The sequence below is a fragment of the Crocodylus siamensis genome, chromosome 1 (genome assembly GCF_052110815.1).
Source record: "Crocodylus siamensis isolate JL-2025a chromosome 1, ASM5211081v1, whole genome shotgun sequence".
Lineage (NCBI taxonomy): Eukaryota > Metazoa > Chordata > Crocodylia > Crocodylidae > Crocodylus > Crocodylus siamensis.
Window position 1 is genome coordinate 126,474,304 of NC_143395.1, and position 24,470 is coordinate 126,498,773.

General features: G+C 46.8%; 1 protein-coding gene and 1 long non-coding RNA gene across 4 annotated transcripts in view; one reads left to right on the forward strand and one right to left on the reverse strand.

Annotated features, from left to right (window-relative positions):
* LOC149873310 (uncharacterized) overlaps window positions 1–24,470 on the forward strand; it is a 50,068-nt gene that overhangs the window by 8,782 nt on the left and 16,816 nt on the right. The window contains exon 2 of one of the 2 annotated variants that reach the window (XR_016441783.1): window positions 2,797–3,017. The exons of the other annotated variant lie outside the window; for it this stretch is intronic. This is a non-coding gene — a long non-coding RNA (uncharacterized LOC149873310). The remainder of the gene's footprint in view (window positions 1–2,796; window positions 3,018–24,470) is intronic. 2 annotated transcript variants of the gene reach the window in all.
* Window positions 1–24,470, reverse strand: part of LOC149873311 (solute carrier family 22 member 2-like) — a 44,325-nt gene that overhangs the window by 6,447 nt on the left and 13,408 nt on the right. For both annotated transcript variants that reach the window (XR_016441777.1, XM_090042436.1), the window contains exons 3-8: window positions 12,975–13,129; window positions 7,042–7,210; window positions 3,871–3,985; window positions 3,240–3,346; window positions 2,870–3,084; window positions 874–982 (exon numbers count right to left, since the gene is read on the reverse strand). Coding sequence is in view for 1 of the 2 variants with exons in the window: in XM_090042436.1 (XP_089898562.1) it covers window positions 874–982; window positions 2,870–3,084; window positions 3,240–3,346; window positions 3,871–3,985; window positions 7,042–7,210; window positions 12,975–13,129 (870 nt within the window). In the remaining variant the exon portion in view is untranslated. The remainder of the gene's footprint in view (window positions 1–873; window positions 983–2,869; window positions 3,085–3,239; window positions 3,347–3,870; window positions 3,986–7,041; window positions 7,211–12,974; window positions 13,130–24,470) is intronic.

A 24,470-nucleotide genomic window follows, 5' to 3' on the forward strand; every position in this document is an offset into this window, starting at 1 on the left:
GAGAATCAGTAACATAACTAGGGCAGGGCAAACAGAGCACCTGGCCCAGGTGTTGACTATGAGGGGGTGCCTTCCTCCAGATGTATTTGCCATGGTGAGGGCAGCCCTGCACAGCCCCTGCCTGTCCCTAGAAGCCCTATGTGGTCCTATGCCCCACAGTGTATCTGTGGAGCAGGAGAACAGGTGGAATGATGTTTCCCCTCTGCCAGGAGGCCTTGCCTGGGTGGCACAGCTGTGCCCCAGAGAGCAGGATGTGAACGGGGCACCTGTGCTTCAGTGGTAGCAGCACAAGCTTCTGCTGTTAGGGAAGCAGCAGCTGCTGCCTTTCAAGTGAAGAGAGTGGAGACCCTGGGTCCCTCTCCTTCCTCCTACCCCATCCCTGTTCTCCAGCGCTCCGCATGCCCTCCCCCCACTACCCCTGCATCTATGGCCTTGTCACATGTCATCTCTGCTGCTGTCCTGCACATCTGAAATTCTGTTTTTACACCCATTTTCCAAATACAAAATCACTTTCTTTGGTCAATGCATGGACTGCAGCTTCCCCTTCCTCATCAGTGGTTTCCAGGCAGCTTCTTGTGGCCATCTCAGTGCTACTTTACATTTTCTGGAAATTAAAACATTTTCCATGAACATTCTGCTCCACCTGTCCATGCAGTGTTTGCTAGGCTAACGGGTGTCTTATTCAACATTACATATTTTATTTTTAAATTGAATTTCTTTTGTCTGATAGATACTCCCACTTCTATGCATCACTGAATTGAATGTTGTGGCTCTAACATGGCCCTGTTATATCTTGGACTGAGCAAGCAGAGACCCCTTGCATTTGTACATTTAACCTTCTCTACTGTCTAAGTGAAGGATGGGCAAACATACCTGAGAAATGTTGGGTACAATTCAGGATTTACTAGGCAAATAATCTCATAGCACATTGTAATTCCCATTCTGCCTAAGCAAGCTGCAGTAGCTTTTAGCCAGGAAAGATCTGGAAGGAAAGCACATGCTTTAGAGTTAGGTTACTGGCTGGTTTCTTCCCGTCAAGTCATAAAGCACTGTTAAAGACTGAATTTAGTAAATGGTAATACTACAGTATAGGAACCGTTGAGGGAACATATATGGATAACTTTGTCTTGCTCAGTAAACAATTTATTTTAATGTTCCTTGGTGGTCTGAGAGGCTAAACAGTATTTGGGGCTTTCTCAAGCTGTTTCCAAAAGAAGAGGGAAAGATGATAAGAGTCAAGAATTTCTTTGATGCAATCCTATTTATATACAAAAGAACATATACACACAGTCCTGTTTCCCTGATCACAGTAAAAATAAACAATTAGCTATTTTCTTCATCAAAAATCCAACTCTGCCTCTTCAGTAAGTACCCTGCCCTAGAGAAGCTCTCCTTGGCTTCTATCCAGAGCCACATCTGCACTGCTTGTCTCACTGTCTGCTGGATGATACCCTTCACATGTACCCAGTGATGCAGCTGTAAGCAAGCCAGTGTGCCAACACCTGTGTTCCCAATTCATTTCCAGCAAATAGTTCCCATTTCTTTAGTTTCTGGTCAGGTCTTGCCACACATACCATGTGCTTTAGGTGTGGTGATTTCCAATGTTTCAGCCACTGGTAAGAAATGTTGCATTTAATTGCTTCCTTATTTAGTACAGTTGAAGGGAGACTTGTATGCCCGTTAGCTACTTAAGAGGTCTGTAATTGCTGGGTCACCCTCACAGGATGTGAGAGGTAGAAAAAGTGAAATCCTTCATTTGACAAGTAAGGAGACTGAAGGGAATGGTTGAAGAAGCTCCCCCAGGGCCTCACACCCAGCATAACTGCAGAGTGAAGGTTAGGACTCAGAAATCCTTGCATTTTAGCTACATATGGCATCCAGTAGATTACATTGGACTGTCTCCTTGTATAGCACCCTACCGTGCCTCATCACTGACCATGGCTAGTGAGGGGAGTGGGCCCTGTGACCAAGATGGTCCTTTCCTGCCCTTGGTTTGGCTGCTGTGGTCATTGCTATTACTATAGTTGTTCTCTTGAATTAAAAGTTCAGGGAAGATGTTCTGCAGTACCCCTTAAAGGGCTGGTGCCCTTGGAGCAACAGAAGAGAGACAGGAACAGATTAAATGTCATAAAGGACTGATGTCTGTCATTGAGCTTGCTTGTCATCTTAAATTTGTTAGCTCTGGCGTCAGCATGAGTGAGGGAACAAACTGTACCTGGACAGTCTCTAAGGGCATGCCTACACTGCCATGGCAGCACATCCCAGTTGGGATGTTTCCAAGCATAATCTAAACTCAGATATGTGCCAGTGAGGCCCCTCTACAGCTACTCTTGAGACTCCTGGCATCAGCCCCAGACTGTCAAGCACACAGAACGGTCTGGCTGTTCGTGTTTCCAGGTTTGGAGCGTGCCAGTGGGAGCAGGTGAGCAGGGCATGCTCAGGACTGCTGTGGCTGGGGAGGGACTTTGCAGTGTAGCTATTCTCTCAATTTCTGTTCATGTGCATGTATAAGCCCACAAAAGCTTGGTGCTCTGCTGACTACTCTAAACTTGGGGCTATGTAAAAATGACACAGAATTAAACAGCCGAGTGGGCGCAGTGTGGGAAATGCAGTTCAGGATGCCCCATTTCTCAAGCCTCACATCAGAAAAACTCTGGATGTGGAAAAGATGTTTAGTACTGTTTGCTTTTGTTTTTGGTGGAGGGGGAGGAAGTTGCTTTTGTTTGCACTGAATTGCAACACAGATGTGGTTGTTACAGCAAAAAATGGTTTGGGGTTTCTTTTTCCCATGTCTAGAGCAAAACTACAATGTGGCCCCAAGGGCTAACACTGGCATGGACTAGCTGACTTGAAAGCTTAGATAACTCACCCTCTGGGATTAAAGCAGTAGCCAGACAGGCAGCTCCTGCCACCACGTTTGCCACTGCCCAGGGATAGCGTCGGCCGATTCGATCAACTGTAAGGATGAGTATGAGGGCAGCCGGAAATTCAACAAGAGCAGAATAGAAGAAATCCAGGTAAATGTTCCCACCAGCTATTCCCATGTGCATGATGAGCCCCTGGTACAAAACAGAGCTTGTGAACCTGGACAGAGACAGAACCCAGGTGAAGTCAAATTGCTGAAGAGAATTCATTCAAAGAACTGAGCCAAAGCGGGTTGGAGGGGAAGGGGAACAGGCTCAGACCAACTCTGGAAATCTAGCACTTTGAAATGGCAATATTGCCTAACCGTCCCTTACCACGTGTACATCAGAATGAATGTGTGTTTCCTTATCTGAGGAGTCCTGACCAGGTCCAGAAAGGAAGGGTTATACTTCTCTCCATCTTCCTCTTCAGGGATAAGACTCTAAGAGAGAACAAGAGGGATATTAAACAGGAGTATGGGGTTGATGGGTCAGGGCCAGGAGTGATGTACCTTGTCCATTTTTCTCTGGATCAATGCAAGGACATAGTAGTTAAGATTTGTCATTTGCCAATTAAGGGCTTGACTGCAGAGTAACCAAAATAACGGGAGAAAACACTTACCTCCAGCTTGTCTGTCTGTACCAAATCTGTTTCATTGCATGCAGCCATGTACTTTTAAAACCCTTGAACAAAAGATGTCTTAGAACTGGTCCATCATGTGATCTGATTGTTAAAATATTGCTTGATACGTCAAAGAAAGGAAGATTGTGTCTATTGGGATGTTGATGTGGGATTCACTGTGTGTGGTATTTTAAGATCCCGAACATTTACAAATTATAAGCACTTGACTTCATAAGTTTTCACTGCTTTGGCTTGTCAAATTGCCCCTTGTTCCAAACTGAGAGCAATCCTAAACCTACTGTATCATTTGTAAGTGTGTACTCTGCAAATAAAGTACACTCTCACCTGAAAAGAGGAAGGGAGTTTCTTCCCGTTTCCCTTGGCAATGCGATTAATAACTTTCATGGCTTTGTCATTTTTCTTTTGAGCGATCAGCCACCTGGGAGACTCTGGCAGACACCTGCAACACAAGCAACCATACACAGCTACATGTTGAAGCAAAGTATGTCCTTGAGTATTAAAGCTGAATTGAGTTTCTTTTGCTAGCATCTAAGGGGTCTTGAAAAACCACAAATCCAGCTGAAGTCCTTGGTAGCTGTGGATGGTCATCTACCCTCAGGCTTATTAGAAAAGTCAAAGATCTGCCTGTTCCAAGCAGCCTGTCAGGCTAGTCTGGTTAAGATGCAGCAGTGTGTCATCAGCAGTATGCAATGGAGTGAAGTGGCCTGGCATCATGCTTAAGTGCCTTTGACTCTGGGGGACAAATGTGAATTTGTGCCTGAACATCTGGGTTGACTGGTGGCAGTTCCCATGATTCTCAGTTAAGGAATCTGAGGTGCCACAGGAGCCTTTGAAGGGTGCTGTAGAAGTGTGAGGAGATAAGCCAATAAGGGCTGTCTCAGGTTCTCCCTCCGTGGCTGTTTCCACACCCCCACTGCCTGGCCTGTTTGCAAGGAGGCAGGGACTGTAATAAATACATCACCTTTGGAAATGGGGTGCTGTTTAATTCACAAAAGTTGTGAAGGGGTGCCTTGAGTTCAAGACAGTTGAGAACTGCTGCCTTAAGTATTCATAGATTCATAGATGTTATGGTCAGAAGGGACCTCTTGTATGCCCCTTTTGAGTGAACACCTCACCTGGTTTTTAGACAAAAATAGCTCACTGTATTCATCCCAAGTGCAGAGGGGCTGGACCCAATGATCTGTAAGGTCCCTTCCAACCCCTAACAACTATGAAAATAATATTAAAGAAAAAAATCTGTCTGTAAATATTCAAAATGGTTAAAATGTTCTTAATTGTGATAGTTGCTGAAAGGTAAAGAAAATATTTGATAGGAGGTTTGAGCCTGCCATATTTTCTCACATAAAATATGTATCTTTCCCCAAAAATCAGCCCCCCAGAATTGGGGTGTGTGTCTTAAGTCAGGAAGCTGGAAAAGAAGCATACATGTGTGTGTATCATGCAGCTGCCACGACGGCAGCCACTTGCGTCTGGCTCAGAAAGTGGAATGGAGCCTTATGCAGCCTGTGATGCTGCCTCTGAGTCTTGTCTGGACCAGCACACAGCACGTGCCATTATGATGACCCCCCATCCCTAACTGGGTGGGACAGTCCTGGAATGCAAACCTCAAGTCCCAGTCCTGGGCTACGTGACGCTGGAACAGCATTTGTCCCGGATTTGCAGTGTAACACAGGGATCATGAAACGATGGGTTTCCCCTTGCAGGCTGGCAGCATTCAAGGCTGCTTGGGGTTGCTGGGAGTGGGACAAAGGGGCTGTCATGTGCATGTGCCGCTTTTACATTTTAAAAAGGTGGTCATCCTATGTGGCATGCATCACATTGGCCCTCTGTGCTGTATGTGGCGTGTGGGGCCTGGGCACCAGATATACCCGGACTGGCCCTGTGTACCGTGCCCAGAGCACGGGGCCAGTCTGTGGGCCTGATCTGGCCTATATACTTGTTCCATATCACCCATCCATCCAGCCAATGGGGCATGGCATCCCTGAGTTGCAGTAAATAACTCATAGTTTTGCTATTGCCCTTGCAAGGGTCTGGAGCCTAATCCTGTGTGACATAGTAAGTCTTCCTGGCAACATGAAGCACCCCAGAAGCCAGTCTGGGTGAAGTAGCAGGAATGTCCTGGCATGGTAGACTGTTTCCTGGGATGGACACTGCCCAAACACTTGATATTCTTAGAATAATTTACCAGCACTCTTGTCAGTGGTCTATGACTCTGGAAAACCCTTTATTCCTACATTCTGTCTTCCAGAAACCAGGTGTATGTTTTATCTGGGGACATGTGTACGTGAGGGAGTACAGTATTCTTTACTATTAATAAATACCTACTTAGCCTGAACAGGAGTAACTATTTTTAAGAAATACAGACCACCTTCCCTTCTCCCCCCACCTGCCACTTAGAGCTATCTGTATCTGAGATGCTGATTTCACAGCTAGAGCTGGAAGCACCCACAAGCTCCTTGCATGGTAGGTGATAAGGATTCCTAGTCCAGATGTAGTGTGAATTTTACAGCTGATCCCTCACTCTGGATCTAATCAAAGCCCCCGGATCTAAAAACACCCAACTTTGGAGGGAGTGAGCAAAAAGCATGCTGGATACGAATGTGGTTGCTTGATCCTATCTCTTAATAATGCTACTATAGTTTCCCAGTGGCCAATGTCCTACCCTGCTAGGGTGGAGAACCAAGCTAGTTTCCCAGTGCTGGTCTCGTATGGTACAGGTTTGCAGGGGCTAACTAGCAACAAGAGTTATTGAGAAGGCAGGGTCCTGTGTCAGGGAAGACAAATGGGAAAGAATGTCTTATACTGTTCAGGTGCAGCCTCTTGGTGAATTAAGAGTCATGCAGAGTGCTTGATTTCTTGACTATAACATTGTATTAATGGCACAACAGGTCCCTGCATGAAATATTTTAAAACTTCTGGTCAGGTCTCTCCCATCTGAGAAGCACAGCAAATGGCAAAATGGAATTTGCAATCTGTGTGAAAGGTTTGATATTTCAGTGTTTCTGTCCATTCCCAGCTGGGATGAAAAAACAAAATATAAGAACTTTCTTCAGAGTGAAAAGTTCCCAAAAAACCATTTCATTTCAGAAATTTGATAACATTTTGTTTGGGATCAACATTCATCTCTACATCCAATCCTAGACACAGTCATGGGCAAATGGGAGTTGTAATCCATGCTTCCCTCTCTTCATGCTTCCCTGGCCAAGCTACAATTTCCAAGATGCAATCTTCCTCAGTATCTAAAGGCCAGGAGAAGACCAGGTTGTATCTGGGGACTGGTTCATAACAGTCAATGAAGGGTGTGAGGGAACCAGAAGTACAAGTCCCATGAGGCAATGAAGTGGTCTGCAAAAATAATTCATTCCTGACCTAATTAAAAACAAAATTGTACTGAATATTTTCCCAGTTGAAGAGAGTATCAAAATAATAAATAAATAAATAAATAAAATCTCCATTTGTATTTTCTTTCCCACCTGTAAAATTATAGGTACTTACCAGTAATAGAGCAAGAAGAAGAAATTTGGCAATGTAACAGCAAGCTGCAGCCACCTCCAGTGGGGAATCGCATAAGCAACAGCCGCAAGTACAAGGAGTCCAACAGAAAAGGCTGCTTGGTAAACAATCCCTACAGTCCGCCTGTATTTTAAGCCAACAAATTCTGCAACTAAAGAGAATTTTATAAGGCAAGGTAGAAGAGAACAGATGACCCATCAGTTTTCAAGCAGGAGAACCTAGCTTGCTTTATTTTCATCAGTTCTGGATTCCATGATCTTTTGGGTCCTCTGCTGTAGCTATAATACTGAAGAGCACTTGAATAACTAGGCGTCCCCAGGCCCCCTCCATCTGGTGTGGTGCAGTTCATGCCAGCCTGTCTCCCTCCTTTGCCCTGCACCATGCATTTCTCTGCTCCTGAACTGTTTCTCTGTATCTCTTCTCTGCAGCTGCCCGGGGCCTCTCTGCTTTGTGCTAGAAGCTGGTCTCAGCTCTCCCCCACCACTAAAGTTATGGTCTCTCTCACTGCCAAATTCACCACTGTCTGTAGCCGGTAGTAATGGCAATTGGCAGACAGGGTAAATGGCAGCTGCAGTAGGTGGGGCCTGAGAGCAGTCTTCAGCACAGAGCAGGGAAGGAGGGTGGCAGTAGGTGGATTTGGGGGCGTTGGAGGTTGGTGCAGATAAACAATTCAGGGGCAAAGAAGAGGACGTGCCAAGGCAAGCTGTGCCACAGGAGGTGGAGGGGTCCAGAAGGGGACTTGACAGTGCCCACCAAAATTGTATAATGCTGGCCCAGGGCACAAACTTTACTAGTTGCATGTCTGCTGAAAAATTCTCTTAAGTTACAGTTCTGGTCAGTGACGGGGAGTAACTTGAATAATTAAATGTATTCTTCAAGAATAGGATCTGCTGAGCTTGGAGGTCTCTTTTAGTCCATTAACCTACACGGTAGCGGTGGTGACAGAACCACAATGGCTCGGGGAATATGCAAAAGGCAGGATTTTGTTTAATATCTTTTACTGGGCCAATCTTATAATTGGGAGAGATACAAGACAAACCTTTGGATATTAGAAGCCTTAGGTCTGGGAAAGGAACAAGAGCGGACACAGCCTAAGCTGAGTAATATTAAAACTCAAAGCTGTGGCAAAACTCACTTAGGCCCATCCTTGCTGCTGAGCTGATCATTCTGTGTTGTATCACTTCCACAGCTTTGCTTATCTTTTAGACCACTGGAACAATTGCTTTTGTTTAACCATATTACATAAAAGAAACTGATACATTTAAAAAAGGAAATGGGCTGTAAATCTCTGGAGCAAAGTGAAGTTATCCAGACTAAGTAAGGGACAGTTGAAATAGATTAACCTGATCATAACAAAGCCAAACCCAAAACATTCCCTTTCCTTCCCTTCCAGTACAGGGCCATTTGAAGGAGAAGAGGGCCATTATTGCGTGTCGAGCAAAGATAAGTCAGAGCAAGGAGAATATAAATTAGGATGAGCCATAACAATCTTGTTTTGATATTTCGCAAACATGAAGATTTTGAAAATGTTACAACAGTTCTGGTGTCCTCCATAGCTGGTTGCTAGCCACAACTTTAACAGCAATTTCACAATCTAAATATTTACTTTCAACTAAGTAGAACATTTGGGGATTTTTGGTAGAACTTTGTATAATAGTTATTTCTTGTGAATGTGCATAAGTATTTTAATTGGAAAACGTATAGTATGGTTGATGTCTGGTATGTGGATTTGCATTAGAAGCAGCTCAGTATCATTAATGTTTGAATATCCATTTTTATTTTTCAGAATGACATTTTTATTATGTTTGTGTTTTGAGACTACAGGCAAATGAATAGGATTGTTTGCATGTCCATTTAAGGTTACAGGGATTATGATGAAATATGTATTTCTTTGTACTTGATGTAACCAACATGTAGATCCTGGGAGTTTTGCTATTATTATTATCCTGGGAGCTGGCCCTGACAACCTGCACCCCAGGGTACTCAAGGAGCTGGCGAGCGTCATAGCCCAGCCCCTGGCACGGATCTTTGAAAACTCCTGGCGCTCTGGTGTAGTGCCCGAAGACTGGAAGAAGGCCAATGTGGTGCCGATCTTCAAGAAAGGGAGGAGAGTGGATCCGGCTAACTACAGGCCCATTAGCCTGACTTCTATCCTGGGGAAGATCTTAGAAAAGTTTATTAAGGAGGCCATCCTTGAGGGACTGGCCCAGGCTAACATCATAAGGGATAGCCAGCACGGGTTTGTTGCGGGTAGGTCTTGTTTGACCAATCTCATTTCCTTCGATGACCAGGTGACCTATCACCTGGACAAGGGAGAAGAGATTGATGTCATATATCTTGACTTCAAAAAATCTTTTGATCTGGTATCCCATGATCACCTCTTGGCCAAACTGCCCAGTTGTGGCTTTGGCTCCACCACGATCCGCTGGCTGGGAAATTGGCTTCGTGGTCGGACCCAGAGGGTTGTGATTGATGGCAGTCACTCATCATGGTGCCCTGTGACCAGTGGGGTCCCTCAAGGCTCTGTCCTGGGACCCATACTGTTCAACATCTTCATTAACGATGTGGACATTGGAGTCAGGAGTGGACTGGCCAAGTTCGCCAATGACACCAAACTTTGGGGCAAAGCATCCACGCCAGAAGATAGGCGGGTGATCCAGGCTGACCTGGACAAGCTCAGCAAATGGGCAGACGAGAACCTCGTGGTGTTTAACACCGATAAATGCAAGGTTCTCCACCTTGGGAGGAAAAACCTGCAGCACCCTTATAGGCTCGGCAGTGCTACGTTGGTTAGCACTACAGAAGAAAAAGACTTGGGGGTCATCATTGACCACAAGATGAACATGAGCCTTCAATGTGATGCTGCGGCTAGTAAAGCGACCAAAATGCTGGCATGCATCCATAGATGCTTCTCGAGCAAATCCCGGGACGTCATTCTCCCCTTGTACTTGGCCTTAGTGAGGCCGCAGCTGGAGTACTGCGTCCAGTTTTGGGCTCCACAATTCAAACAGGATGTGGAGAAGCTTGAGAGAGTCCAGAGGAGAGCCACGCGCATGATCAGAGGTCAGGAAAACAGATCTTACGATGACAGGCTGAGAGCCATGGGACTCTTTAGCCTGGAAAAGCACAGGCTCAGGGGTGATCTGATGGCCACCTACAAGTTTATCAGGGGTGACCACCAGGATCTGGGGGAACATCTGTTCACCAGAGCGCCCCATGGGATGACGAGGTCGAACGGTCACAAACTCCTGCAAGACCGTTTCAGGCTGGACCTAAGGAAGAATTTCTTTACTGTCCGAGCCCCCAAGGTCTGGAACAGTCTGCCAGCGGAGTGGTTCAAGCGCCTACATTGAACACCTTCAAGAGTAAATTGGATGCTTATCTTGCTGGGATCCTATGACCCCAGCTGACTTCCTGCCCTTTGGGCAGGGGGCTGGACTCGATGATCTCCCGAGGTCCCTTCCAGCCCTAATGTCTATGAAATCTATAATGAGCTGCGGTTTCACCCATTGATGTCTTGGCCCATTCACTGCTTGTATTTAAGAACTTAGTAATGTTGAAAGCAAATATGTTATATTGTCACTTGCAAACTCAAACTGTTCGAAAAACAAAACTCTTTTTTAAGCTGTGGAAAATGAGGCAGCAATATGTTTCACAAAAAAAAAGTCTGAGATTCAAAATGTGAATTTTACTATCCTATCTCTGCAAGCTGGCCACATACTCAGCTTTCACAAATTTAATGTCCCTTCACAGCTATTTTAAAGTAATCCATGTCTGTGTATCTGGATATAGATTTAATATGTGCTTATTATTCAGACAACCATAGAAAACTGAGACTGGGAGGGAACTCATGAGGAAAATGCCAGGGTGTTGAGGGAGCTAGCTGGGGTTATTGCAGGGCCCTTGGCACGGCTTTACGAGCGCTCGTGGTGCTCGGGCCAGGTGCCAGATGACTGGAAGATAGCTAACATGGTCCTCATCTTCAAAAAAGGGAAGAGAGAGGATCCGGGCAACTATAGGCCCGTCAGTCTTACCTCAATCCTAGGGAAACTCTTTGAGAAGATCCTCAAGGAGCACATCTGCGATGGGCCGGCTTCAGGGATGATGCTCAAGGGCAACCAGCACGGTTTCATTAGGGGCAGGTCAACCTGATTGCCTTTTATGATCAGGTCACAAAGGCAATGGATGCAGGTGTCGCCGTGGACGTAGTCTTTCTAGACTTCAGCAAGGCCTTTGACACCATCTCCCACCCCATCCTCATTAAAAAACTAGGCGACTGTGGCATTGATGCCTACACAGTCAGATGGATTGCAGATTGGCTCAAGGGTCGTACTCAGAGGTTGGTGGTGGACCGGTCATATTCGACCTGGGGGGAAGTGGGCAGCAGAGTCCCCCAGGGCTCGGTCCTGGGGCCTGTGCTGTTCAATTTCTTCATCAGTGATTTGGACGACTGGGTGAAATGCAACCTGTTTAAATTCGCTGATGATACCAAAATTTGGGGTGAGGTGAGCGTGCTAGTAGGGAGGGAAAGACTGCAACAAGACCTGGATCGGTTACAGGGGTGGGCTGACCTAAACAGGATGCGTTTCAATACTGACAAGTGCTGCACTTAAGGCAGTAGTAACCAGCAGCACACTTATAAGATGGGAAACTCCCTTCTTGAGAGCATGGAGGCGGAAAGGGATCTTGGAGTCATTATTGACTCCAAGATGAACATGGGCCGACAATGCGAGGTCTCGGTTGGCAGGGCTAACCGGACCTTGTCGTGGATCCACAGGTGCTTCTCAAGTAGAGCCAGGGAGGTGGTCTTCCCCCTCTATGCGACGCTGGTCAGGCCACAGCTGGAGTACTGTGTCCAGTTCTGTGCGCCCCATTTCAGGAGGGATGTGGACAACATTGAGAGGGTCCAGCGGAGGGCCACCCGCATGATCCAGGGACTGCAGGGCAGACCCTACGTTGAAAGACTGTGGGACCTAAACCTGTTCAGCCCTCACCAGAGAAGGCTGAGAGGGGACATGGTGACTGTCTATAAACTCACTAGGGGGGACCAGAAGGGTTTGGGGGAGACACTGTTTCCCCTAGCGCCCCCTGGCATGACAAGGAACAATGGATACAAATTATTGGAGAGTAGGTTTAGATTAGACATCCGCAAGAACTACTTCACAGTCAGGGAGGCTAGGATCTGGAACCAACTTCCTAGGGAAGTGGTGCTGGCTCCTACCCTGGGGGTCTTTAAGAAGAGGCTTGATGCCTACCTGGCTGGACTCATTTGAGTCCAGTCTTTTCTCCCGCCCAGGCAGGGGGTTGGACTTGAAGATCTACAAGGTCCCTTCCGACCCTACTTCTATGATTCTGTCAGGTTACCTATTTGGCTCATAATTCCTTACATTCATCAATACAAAAACAGATGTGTTCACTCCTACTTTCAAACCCATGGAGCCACTGGATCAAGCCTGAACAGCTGCAGGGTTGCCTGTGCTTGTGTCTGTGCCTGAGCCATGCAGCTAGAAGCTACACCCATACCCCTACTTCCCCCATGGATGTGGCATTGGTGCAGCTTCAAGCTGGTGGGGAGATGCACCGCATCTGGGAGGTTGTGGGGGAGAGGGTGGGTAGAAATGGCATCAGTGAAGATACAGTCTTGCTCAACCCTGATGCAGCTCCCTACTGGCTGGAAGCTATGTTGCAGCTGCAGCTGGGGAGTGAGGGAGCTGGGGGAAGTGGTGGTAGCATGGTTCAGTTCCCATAGCTTTGCTATGCTTGGCAAAGCTCCCTGCTACTGATTGCAATGAAACCACTTGGCCTGTGTCAAACCAGAGCCGGGTTGTGCCAGTCTGGGGACTTATTAAAACTTGTCAGCCGCTGCGCTAAACCATTGGTTTATTCTCAGAAGCTGTATGTGCAATGAATCTTACTCAGGATGTAGCCTGTTAACCATCCCCCTTTGCTGACCAGTCCTTGTATCAGACGGAAGATAACCATCCAGGTATAGCTTGGTGCAAAGGCCATGAGAATGCCGGAAATGGAATTTATGAGGATTGTAATTAGCAGGCATAGTTTACGCCCAAATCTGCAGAGGAGAAAAAAATAATTGAATTGAGTCATATAAAGGGGAAATTACAACGTTGGCTAGTCCAAGTTAAAAAGCAGTGCTTTGAATTTGTTGTATTTAGAAAAGCTATTATTAGCTTTTGTTTGGCAAAGTTTCTCATGTTATGGATTAACGTTGTACCTCAACAGCTGGAGTCCTCAACTAAAGCATGAATTCCTGAGGAATTATTCCTTACACTTTCTACAGAGAAAATACTGAAAGATTCCTGTTGGACCTATAGTTGTGTTATCCCCAAGTTTTAGGTAACTTCCTTACCCTGTGCCCACATGTTTATATGGCAGCTTGAATGGGAGACTTCCCCCCCCACCCCCCCAAACATTTTTAGTTTTAGTAATTCGCTTGTTTAATTTGTGGGAAAATCCAAACAGTCTGATGTGCAGCTGTCCCGCGAGCTAGTCATGGCTTGTGGGGCTGATAGAAGGTAAAACAAAAACCAGAGTTTGGCAGAAGTGATGGTTCTCATCTGCAGTTTAAAGAGCAGATTTTACACAGGAGAGAATACATGCAGAAACCATTGTTAGCCCCAGGAGCTGGCTTCACAGCTCCCCACACCTTTCTGCTGGGTCTAGGGGTGTCGGAGGTTTACAAAGGAGCCAGTTGTGACTGTGCTGATCCTGGGGCTGTATTTTAAATCTCAGGACAGGGGAGGTGTTCTTATTTACACTGGCAGATGATAAACTCTAAGGACCCTCTGTGTCGAGTGGGTATAAGCAGCTCACAGCATGCTTCAGGGATGTTCTTCTTTAGCCCCAAATTGCCCTCTCTTCTACCAGGTTCAAGCAGGGGAATGTGGCCTACTGAACAACTTTACTCTTCTTAGGGAGTGATAGCCAATTTCACCCCCGCTTTTATGAGTACAGAGGTAGTTAATCTCTTCAGTCAAGTATTAAGCTAAAGTTAGGAAGAATGTAAGGCGGGGTGGCACCTTAATCTGATAGGTTCAGAGAGACCTGAGCTCTTGTAGACAGCAACCTACTTTGTCTGATATGAAAGCTCATGCTTCTTTAGACAAGTTAGTCTCTAAGGTGTCACCCAGCCATTTCTTCTACCTCTCCTTTACTGATGAAGTGGTCCAGTGTGCATGGAGACAGCTCAGGGATCATTTTTTTGTATATTCATTTTCTCTGCTTACCAGTTTCTCTTGTTATAAAGGAAAGGGTTGTTTTCCAGCAAGGAATAAGAATTCCTGCACTTCTGCAATGGTTAAGTTAGATGACCTTTGAGGTCCCTTCCAATGCAAACATTTACAGATTTCCCCTTTACAGTGTAAATTGGTCTTGGTAGATTCTTGGTAGGTTCCTTTTCCCCCACATATGTTTTCACATTTTGCCATGACTGCTTAATTATCTGGCTAATAGGCTCTGAAGACATCTTTTGGTAGCTGTCTGACCTATATTATTCATCTCTGTTTTTTTTATTTAACCTATGTAGTTAGGGTAGTTCTCAAGTCTGGAATATAAGTATGAATAACCCTTTCAAGAAGGATAAGCAGGAAAATTCTCTATATTAAAATATATATAAGTACAGGCAGTCCTTGACTTACAATGGTTCAAGTTGCAACGTTTCGCACTTACAAGGTTTATAAATTGACACCCTGTTTCAACTTTCTGATGTCAGTTTCAACTTACAATGCTTGATCTGATGCGATGCCATGCCAGTGAACAAGTTCACCCACCCCGGAGAACATCTGTCCAAACTTCCTTGGACACTTTCTTTAAGAAAGCAGACAAGACTCTTGAGAAGACTCCATCCAAGAGCCCTTCAAAAAGTCCAGCAAAGTCACCTCAAAGAAGTCCTTCCAAATCAATATGATTGCTATTTACAATATAAATACATTAATGTAGCTATATTACTCATCTATAATTGATTGAGTACAAAATCCTGGGGTATTTTTGGTGAAAACAGGGTATCAGTTCTTGGTTCAGGAACATATCCTCCATTTATGACATTGCTTTTTATGAGAAAATTGGTTCTGAGTTGCAACATTTTGACTTAAGACACGGTTTTCAGGAACCAATGGTGTTGTAAGTCCAAGGACTGCCTGTATGCTTATTCTGAGATCTAAAACAAACTAGGAGGTAGACCTATTGAAATTCTGGCTCTAAGAGGAAAATAGGAAGACAGAGTCATGGTGGTTATCTGATCAGCACCAAATCAAGAAGAGGAGGTGGGTGAGATGTGTGTTTTATCTTTTAAACAACTAGCTGAAGCATTCAATTCATGGGACTTAGCGTTTATATGTGGGGATTTTAATTACTGTGATATCTATTGGGAGAGTAATACAGCAGTGCACAGACAATCCCACAGGTTCTTGGGTTTTGCTGAAGATAACTTTTTGGTATAACCTTGGACAGCCCCTTTGATTCACTGCTTCTTAGTAGGATTGTTTGAGAAGCTAAAGAAGGAAGAAGGCAACTTGGGGGACAGTGATGATGAAATGAGAGCACTTATGGTCCCTAAACAAAGGAAGAAAGGAGGATAACAGAATAAAATAATTGGACTTCAGATAAATAGACTTAATTTGAGAACCGGTGGACAGGATCCTGAGAGAGGCAAACCTAACAGGTTAAGGGGACCTAGGAAGTTGCTTGCTCTTTTGAGACCATATTAAAAGCACAAAAGCAAGCTATCCTGATGTGAAGAAAGGGTAGGAAGTGCGTTAAGAGATGGATTTGGCTAAACACTGTCGTCTTCAAAACTTATAACACAGACACAGATCTTACAAAAAGTGGAAACTTGGTCATATTCTTAAGGGTGTATATAAGAGTAGATAACGGATAGGGCTGTGCGGGGCTTTGGACGGAGCTTCGGATCCGGAGAAGCTTCAGACGCTTTGGGGTCCGAAGCAGCACGTCCAGGCTGAAGCGCCAGCCTCGTTCGGCTTCTCAAAGTGGTTTGGAGCTGCCTCGGAGATCCGGCCATAGGGTAGAATGGGGAAAAAATAAACAACTTTGTTGTTTTTTGTCCGATTTGGATGAAACTTTCAGGGGTGGTAGACTCTGCAGAGAGAATGAATCCTGCCAAGTTTCAAGAGGATTGGTGCAGGAGTTCTGGGGCAACTGTACCCCAAATTAGTGAAAGCAAAACTCCTGTCACGTCTATGTGTTACATCACAGGGGGGTCAAAACTGCAGGGGTGGTGGCTCTTAGTGAGGCCACAAAGCCTGCCAGGTTTCAAGATCAGTGCAGGGTATTGGGGGGGAACTGCCCCTCAAGCTGTGGACAAGCAAAACTGGTGCCATGGTTGCTGTAGGACTGACTGTGGCTGGCTTGGAGCGGGAAGGGGAGACACTGCTGCAGGCCTGGCTGCTGAGCTGTTGTTACCAGTTCCCAGTTAATCAATCATGATTCCCTCAGGGACTCACTCAATACACAGGACCTAGCTATTACATAATGACTTAAGGAGCATCAATTAGCACCTACAAAACCAGGCTAAGGAGAGGAAAGTTTCAATACAGACAACCAACTGCACCTAGACAGACACAGTCTTGGCACGAGTTTTGCCAGTCAGCAGCTAGGGGTGCAGGGCCCCAGACCCCCCCGCACCGATCTCCTCAACAGCTAGCAGGTGTCACAGCAGGGGCCACCATCCCTGCAGCTGTCATCCCGCTGTGGCTTAGCACACGCAGGGTCACCCATGGCACAAGTTTTGCCTGTCTGTAGCTTGGGGTGCAGTTCCCCCCAAATCCCTGTACCAATCTCCTGGAAACTTGGCAGGCTTTGTAGCCTCAGTAAGAGCTAACACCCCTGCAGTTTTGACCCCACTGTGTTGTAACACACAGCCGTGACATGAGTTTGACTTTCATAGATTTCATAGACATTAGGGGTCATAGGATCCCAGCAAGATAAGCATCCAATTTGCTCTTGAAGGTGTCCAATGTAGGTGCTTGACCACTTCCGATGGCAGGCTGTTCCAGACCTTGGGGGCTCGGACAGTAAAGAAATTCTTCCTTATGTCCAGCCTGAAACGGTCTTGTAGTAGTTTGTGACCGTTCGACCTTGTCATCCCTTGAGGCGCTCTGGTGAACAAACGTTCCCCCAGAGCCTGGTGGTCACCCCTGATAAACTTATAGGTGGCCATCAGATCACCCCTGAGCCTACGCTTTTCAGCCTGTCATCGTAAGGTCTGTTTTCCTGACCTCTGATCATGCGGTGGCTCTCCTCTGGACTCTCTCAAGCTTCTCCACATCCTTTTTGAATTGTGGAGCCCAAAACTGGACGCAGTACTCCAGCTGCGGCCTCACCAAGGCCGAGTACAAGGGGAGAATGATGTCCCGGGATTTGCTTGTGAAGTATCTATGGATGCAAGCCAGCGTTTTGGTCACTTTACTAGCCACAGCATCACATTGCAGGCTCATGTTCATCTTGTGGTCAATGATGACCCCCAAGTCTCTTTCTTTCTTCCGTAGTGCTAACCAGCATAGCACTGCTGAGTCTATAAGGATGCTGCAGGTTTTTCCTCCCAAGGTGGAGAACCTTGCATTTTTCGGTGTTAAACACCATCAGGTTCTCGTCCGCCCATTTGCTGAGCCTGTCCAGGTCAGCCTGGATCACCCGCCTGTCTTCTGATGTGGACGCTTTGCCCCAAAGTTTGGTGTCATCGGCGAACTTGGCCAGTCCACGCCTGACTCCAATGTCCATATCAATTTCAAGAATTTGGGGTACAGTTCTCCGCAAACCCCTGCACTAATCTTCTTAAAATTTGGCAGGCTTCATGATCTTAGGAGAGGCTACCATTCCTGCATGTTTCATCCAAATTGGACAAAAAACAACAAAGTTATAGCTATTTCATTGATTTCCCATTATACCCTATGGCCAGATCTCCAAGGCGGCTCCGAAGCTGCTTCGGCTGGATCAAGGTGGGAACCCCATCTAGAGCTCTGGATCGGATTGTGGCCATCCGAAGCGGCCGGATCCAAAGCCGGATCAGATCGCTGCTGACTCACACAGGCCTAATAACAAACAAGTAGGGAGAAAATCATAAATCCTAAGAAACAAACTGACATGCACCTAGAGAGGGAGATGGAGAAACAAAACCAGCAGCAGATTGCCTGGATGTGGATATAGGCAATTCTAGACGTGGAAACCTTATCTAGCAGATTACGTAGATGTGGAAACCTTATCCCTATTAACCCTTTAAATGCAGGTTAGACAAATATTTGTCGGGGATGGCTGAGGGATGAACCTGCCTCAAGCAAGTGTTTGCAAGAGATGACTTTCTGATGTCTCGTCTAACCCTATTTTTCTAAATTTCTATGGGCCTTGTTTAGTAACACTTTTTTGCCTCATTTTGTTCAACCTTCTCCATCTATACAACTCAAATATTTCATGATGGAGCTGTATTCCTTTTCAACTGTGTTTCTTCCTTGTGTTAGCATGGCTCCACTTACCTTCAAAAGCAAATGTTTCCAAAAGAAAGAGTTGTTACAATGCTGGAAGACTGCCCTACCTGAGTGGTTTGAGATATATAGGCACTTAACTCCTGTTATAATCAAAGGGAGCCTAAGTGTTGGTTTTTTTAAACCTGCCATAAAGCTTTTAAGAGTATGTCTATGTGGCACTGTGTTTTCTGAAATGTCCTAGTTTCTTAAGGTATTGAGACCTGGTATCTCACATAGCACTACATTATGCTTTTTAGCCATATACCCCAAATCATAGGTGCTCTGAGACTCAAGCTCTCACTGAAAAAAATGAGCGGGTACTCAGCACCCATGAGCTATGCAGGTTGAAATAATGTACTGCCTCTTTGGGGCCTGTTCAGGGCTTGGCACAGGGCTCAGCTCAGCTCAGCGGGAGGAGGTGGGGGAGGGAAGCACCCACTGATAACAAACTAACATTGGCGCCTATGCCGCAAATCACTTTTGAGGGTTGTTTTATATAAAGCAAACTGCAGACATCCCATACATGGGAAAGCTCAATTACATTTCTCCTTCTCTTTTACTTTTTGGCAAGTAGAGGACAAATATTGAAACATATTACCCCCCCAATTTTACAGTTGTCTTACTCATTTCAGTTCTTATGTCTGAAGACTTCTAGTTGTTTGCATTAGCCCCAAACATCTATAACTCTGCAATCTCTTTTTTCTTTGCTGCATTCTGGATCGCTTAGGATAATCATAGCATCAGAGAGAAGTAGGGCTGGAAGTGACCTAGAGAGATCATGTAGTCCAGCCCCTGCACTAAGGGAGGAACACCCCTATCCCTTGCCCCCCTGGGAGTGTGTGCAATGGCAGAACCCCCTCCACTTGAGCCCACAGCAGGGGGGAGTGGGGGCAGAGGGCTGTGGACCCAGGTCCATAGCTCTGGCAGCTGAGAGGCCCCTCCAGGAGGGCTGGGGGAGCAGGGGATGTAGGTGGGGGGTGAGGGGCACCAGCAAGGCTGTGGGGGCTGTGGGTGGGGAGAGGCATGAACAGGGCCAGGGGGGCTCTCGGTGGCCTTTAATTTTAATCACAGATTTTGGGGGGGTTTATTAGAGAATTTGCATTTTTTATCAGGGAAAACCAGGATCCCTGCTGATCAGTGGCTGAGCAACCTTGTCTTGAACCCTGCCAGTGATAGTGTCCACAGCTTCCCTGGCCAGTCTATTCCAGAGTCTTGGTGTTCTAATATCCAATCTAAACTTGCTTTGCTGCAACTTCAAGCCATTGATTTGTGTCCTATTCTCTGCAGCAAGAAAGAAAAGGTGCTATCCCTCTTTTTATGGCAGCCCTTCAGGTATTTGAAGATTGCTGTCAAGTCCCTTCTTAAGTGCCTCATCCCTAAGCTGAACACGCCTATTTTGTTCAACCTCTCCTTGTACAGCTGCCTTCTGAATGCTTTATGATCAGCTTTGTCACCTGCCTCTGGACCCTCTCTAATTTTTCCATGTCCTTTTAAAACATGGAGTCCAAAACTGTACACCCTAAATGAGGCCTAAGCAGTGCTGAATAGAGAGGACCAGTTCGCAGAGGTTATGGAGAAATGAACACATTAGAAATGAGATGGAACTGTAAGTACTTCTTGTTCTCTTCATTGATTAATTTCACACAGTTAAATTAGCATACTGAGCAGTGCCCTGCGATAAGTGGTGCAATTCTGGATAATGCTTTCTATTGGTCCACCGCCAAGAAATGTTCTTCCTAACTGGCATTAGTCTGGGTCGACTCTAGAAAGTAAAAATTGGTACACTTTTATTTTAAGAAACCTGCTCCTTGTGTGCTTTTGGAGTGGTCCCAAATATGGCAACTACATATATTTTCTTTAAATTGTTTTGCACTACTAAGGGGAAAAAAGGTGGGGGGGTTGCGCTGTAGGTTAGGAAACAGTATACCAGTTTTACTTTCCAAATGGGACCAGAGGAAGGCTTAACAGATCCTGTGGGTCAAGCTCCAAGGAGGGCGGGGGGAGAGGGATCTGGAGGTAGGGGTTTACTACAGGCCACCACATCAAGAGGAAGAGAATCAGGAATTCTCCAGGCAACTGGGGGAGGCCGTGCGTGCAAAGGATGTTGTGGTCATGGGGGGTATGAATAACCCTGACGTCAACTGGGAGGAGCAGTTGGCCAGGTCTAGCCACTCACGAGGGTTCCTGACGTGCGTACAGGACCTACACCTTGTGCAGGAGGTACACGTCCCCACTAGAGAACATGCCATACTGGATCTGGTGTTAGCCTCTGGGGATGACCTGGTGGGGGAGGTGCTAGTACAAGGGAGGCTAGGGGACAGTGATCATGAAATGATCCAGTTTGCTATTCAGAGAAAGGTGGGGAGGGTAACTAGCACAGCGCAAATGCTTGACTTTATGAAAGCCAACTTCAATGTGCTCAGGGCGGTAGTCAGGGAGGCACTCGGAGCCCAGGGGGTAGCTAGTATGGGGGTCCAAGAAAGTGGTTCTTCCTCAAGGAGGCTATCCTTGGGGCACAGCAGGATGCAATTCCACTGCGCAGGAAGGCAGGAAAAGGGTCCAAGAAACCTACATGGCTGAGCGTGGATATCCAGGCTGGCCTGAGGGCAAAGAAAAAAGCATACTGGCGGTGGAAGCAGGGGGCAGGGACAAAGGAGGAGTACACCTCCCTGACCCGAGCTTGTAGGGATTTGGTGAGGAAGGCTAAAGCAGCACTGGATCTTAGATTAGCTTCTGGGATTAAGGATAACAAAAAGTCCTTTTTCAAGTATATAGGTAGCAAGAAGAAGTCTCGGGGTAACACTGGACCCCTACGAGGCAAGACAGGGCAGGGCAGGGCAGATGGTGACAGACGCGTGAAAGAAGGCAGAACTCTTCAACAAGTTCTTTGCCTCTGTGTTCCTGTCTGCTGACAATGGGGAGCTCTTGGATGATAGCGCAGAGAGTCCTGGGAAGGATGCGAGTCCCCCGACTGTTAGTTCAGACCTAGTTAAGGATTACCTGGAGGGCTTAGATGTGTCCAAGTCGGCGGGCCCGGATGACCTTCATCCGCGGGTGCTGAGGGAATTGGCTGGTGTCATTGTAGAGCCATTGGCACGGCTGTTCGAGGACGACTGGTGCTTGGGCCAAGTCCCTGAGGACTGGAAAAGGGCCAATGTGGTCCCTATTTTCGAGAAGGGGAGGAAGGAAGAGCCTGGCAACTACAGGCCAGTCAGCCTCACTTCTATCCTGGGAAAGGTCTTTGAAAAAATTATCAAGGGCCACATTTGTGAGAGCCCTGCAGGGGAAGTGATGTTGAGGGGTAACCAGCATGGGTTCATGCAAGGCCAATCCTGCCTGACTAACCTGGTCTCTTTCTATGACCAGGTAACAAAGAGCTTAGATGGGAAGGAGGAAGTCTATGTCATCTTCTTGGACTTCCAGAAGGCCTTCGACATAGTGTCCCATCCAATTCTGATGGGCAAGCTGAGGGGCTGTGGCATTGACTAATGCACAGTCACATGGGTGGCAAACTGGCTCCATGGGCGCACCCAGAGGGTGGTGGTGGACGTGTCGATGTCGACCTGGGAGGGCATGGGCAGTGGAGTCCCCCAGGGCTCAGTCCTTGGGCCGGTGCTGTTCAATGTCTTCATTAGCGGCCTGGACGAGGGTGTGGAGAGCACCCTGTTCAAGTTCGCTGATGACACCAAGCTGTGGGGTAAGCGAATACACCAGCAGGCAGGGACCGCATCCAGGCAGACCTGGATAAGTTAGAGAAGTGGGTGGACCTGAACAGATGCAGTTCAACAAGGACAAGTGCAGGGTGCTGCACCTGGGGAGAGGGAACCAGCATTATGGTTACAGGTTAGGGGCTGACCCTCTTGGCAGCACAGAGGCAGAGAGGGATCTTGGAGTCAGGATTGACTCCAGGATGAATATGAGTTACCAATGCGACGAAGCAATAGGCAGAGCCAGCTGCACCCTGTCATGCATCAACAGGGACATTACTAAGAGGTCCAGACAGGTCTTGCTCCCTCTCTATGCGGCACTGGTCAGGCCGCAGCTGGCGTACTGTGTCCAGTTCTGGGCGCCGCACTTCAAGAGGGACATGGAGAACCTGGAGAGGGTTCAGAGGAGGCCACTCGTATGGTTGGGGGCCTCCATGGCCAGCCCTATGAGGAGAGGCTGAGGGACCTGAATCTCTTCCGTCTCTGTAAGAGGAGACTGAGGGGGGATCTTATGGCTGCCTACAACCCTATCAGGGGCCAGCAGCAGGGACTTGGGGAAAGTCTGCTCAGCAGGGCCCCCCTTGGAGTCACCAGGAACAATGGCCACAAGCTGAGGGAGGATAGGTTTAGGTTAGATATTAGGAAGAACTACTTCACTGTAAGGGTGGCCAGTGCCTGGAATAGGCTTCCCAGAGAGGTGGTGCTCTCACCTTCCCTGGAGATCTTCAAGAGGAGACTGGATAGGCACCTGGCTGGGGTCTTATGACCCCTGCCACCCCCAGTGCTCCTTCCTGCCCATGGCAGGGGGTCGGACTCAATGATCTGGCTAGGTCCCTTCCCCCTCATTGATTCTATGAATTTTGCTTTGCTAACACTCCTTGTGTGTGAGCTAGCTAAGTTCTTTTTGGTCCACAATAGAGCTCTCTAGGAATTATAAAGCTGCTTGTTTGAAGGGGAGGAGATAGGAGGTTGGAACACTTGTTAATGCTCTGATATATAGGACAAGACCTCAATATTTTGCACAAGAAAAGAAGGAAAGTCTATGCTTCAAATCAAGCAAAGACGAGACTTGAACCTTAGTCTCCCACACCCTGCAAGCTGTGGCTTTTGGTTATTCTGGATTGTATGTGGTTTTGACCAGAAATTTCATCCTTGACTAGTGTAATCTTCCTAGTGAAAGTATACTCGAAGCTAATGCATTTCCACAATAAGAGGCACTTTTAGGTGTGCTCTGAGAGGCATGGGGGGTGAGGCTGAGGGGCTTTAATTAGTGAGCCACACTAATTAAAAGCACCCAAGAGTCATGTGCATCAGCATCCCTGTGCTGAAAAATGGTGGCAAGGCACATTGAATGAAAGCTCATTGAAAGAGCTTAAGTTCAAAGAGCCCTGCTGCCATTTTTCAGTGTAGGGACACCGATACAGGTGACACTAGATTCTGCTGGAGCACATTAATTTATGCTGGATTTCCAGCACATTGGAGCAGGCTCCCTGCATGTGTATAGGAGCCCAAGGGCTCCAGTTTCAGCAAAGTGTCCGTTTTCAGAAGAAATAATATTTACTCAAAAAGCTTTTGATTAACTCTACTTTGTGTATCAATGGAATTGCTAATCAGGTTTGGATTCTGCTCCTCCAGGTCTGTCCTTGGAGAAGAAGCACCTCCTTCAAAAGACATCTGGATGCTTATCTTGCTGGGATCCTATGACCCCAGCTGTCTTCCTGCCCCTGGGGCAGGGGACTGGACTCAGTGATCTTCCGAGGTCCCTTCCAGCCCTAATGTCTATGAAATCTATGAATCTGCCAATGGCAGGTGCAACTGAATTATTCATTCAGTGGCACCTGTCTGGGTGCATTGGTAGTAAGCTGTATTACCTCCTGTAGAGCCACCTCTGAGCTGTGGAATCTGCCTTGAGGGAAGAGTGCAAGGCAAAGTCTCAGGGCAGTTGCAGACATGGGCATCCTTTGGCAATGAGGTGCCAGTGAAACCGAACCTTTGGTTGAGGGGGGCAGGGAATCAGCAGCGGAAGCACAAGGCATCCATAAGGTTGGATGTGCACCTCCACTGGCTCCACGCTATGCGGACACAGGAAAAAAAAAATCCATCCTTCCATAACAGATTGCTTTGAGCTTGTTGCAAGGTTCCTCTCACAAACTTTGTCTTCTACTCAGCAAGCTTCTGCTGTTTTTTCCATGTAAAGCCATGATATGTCATA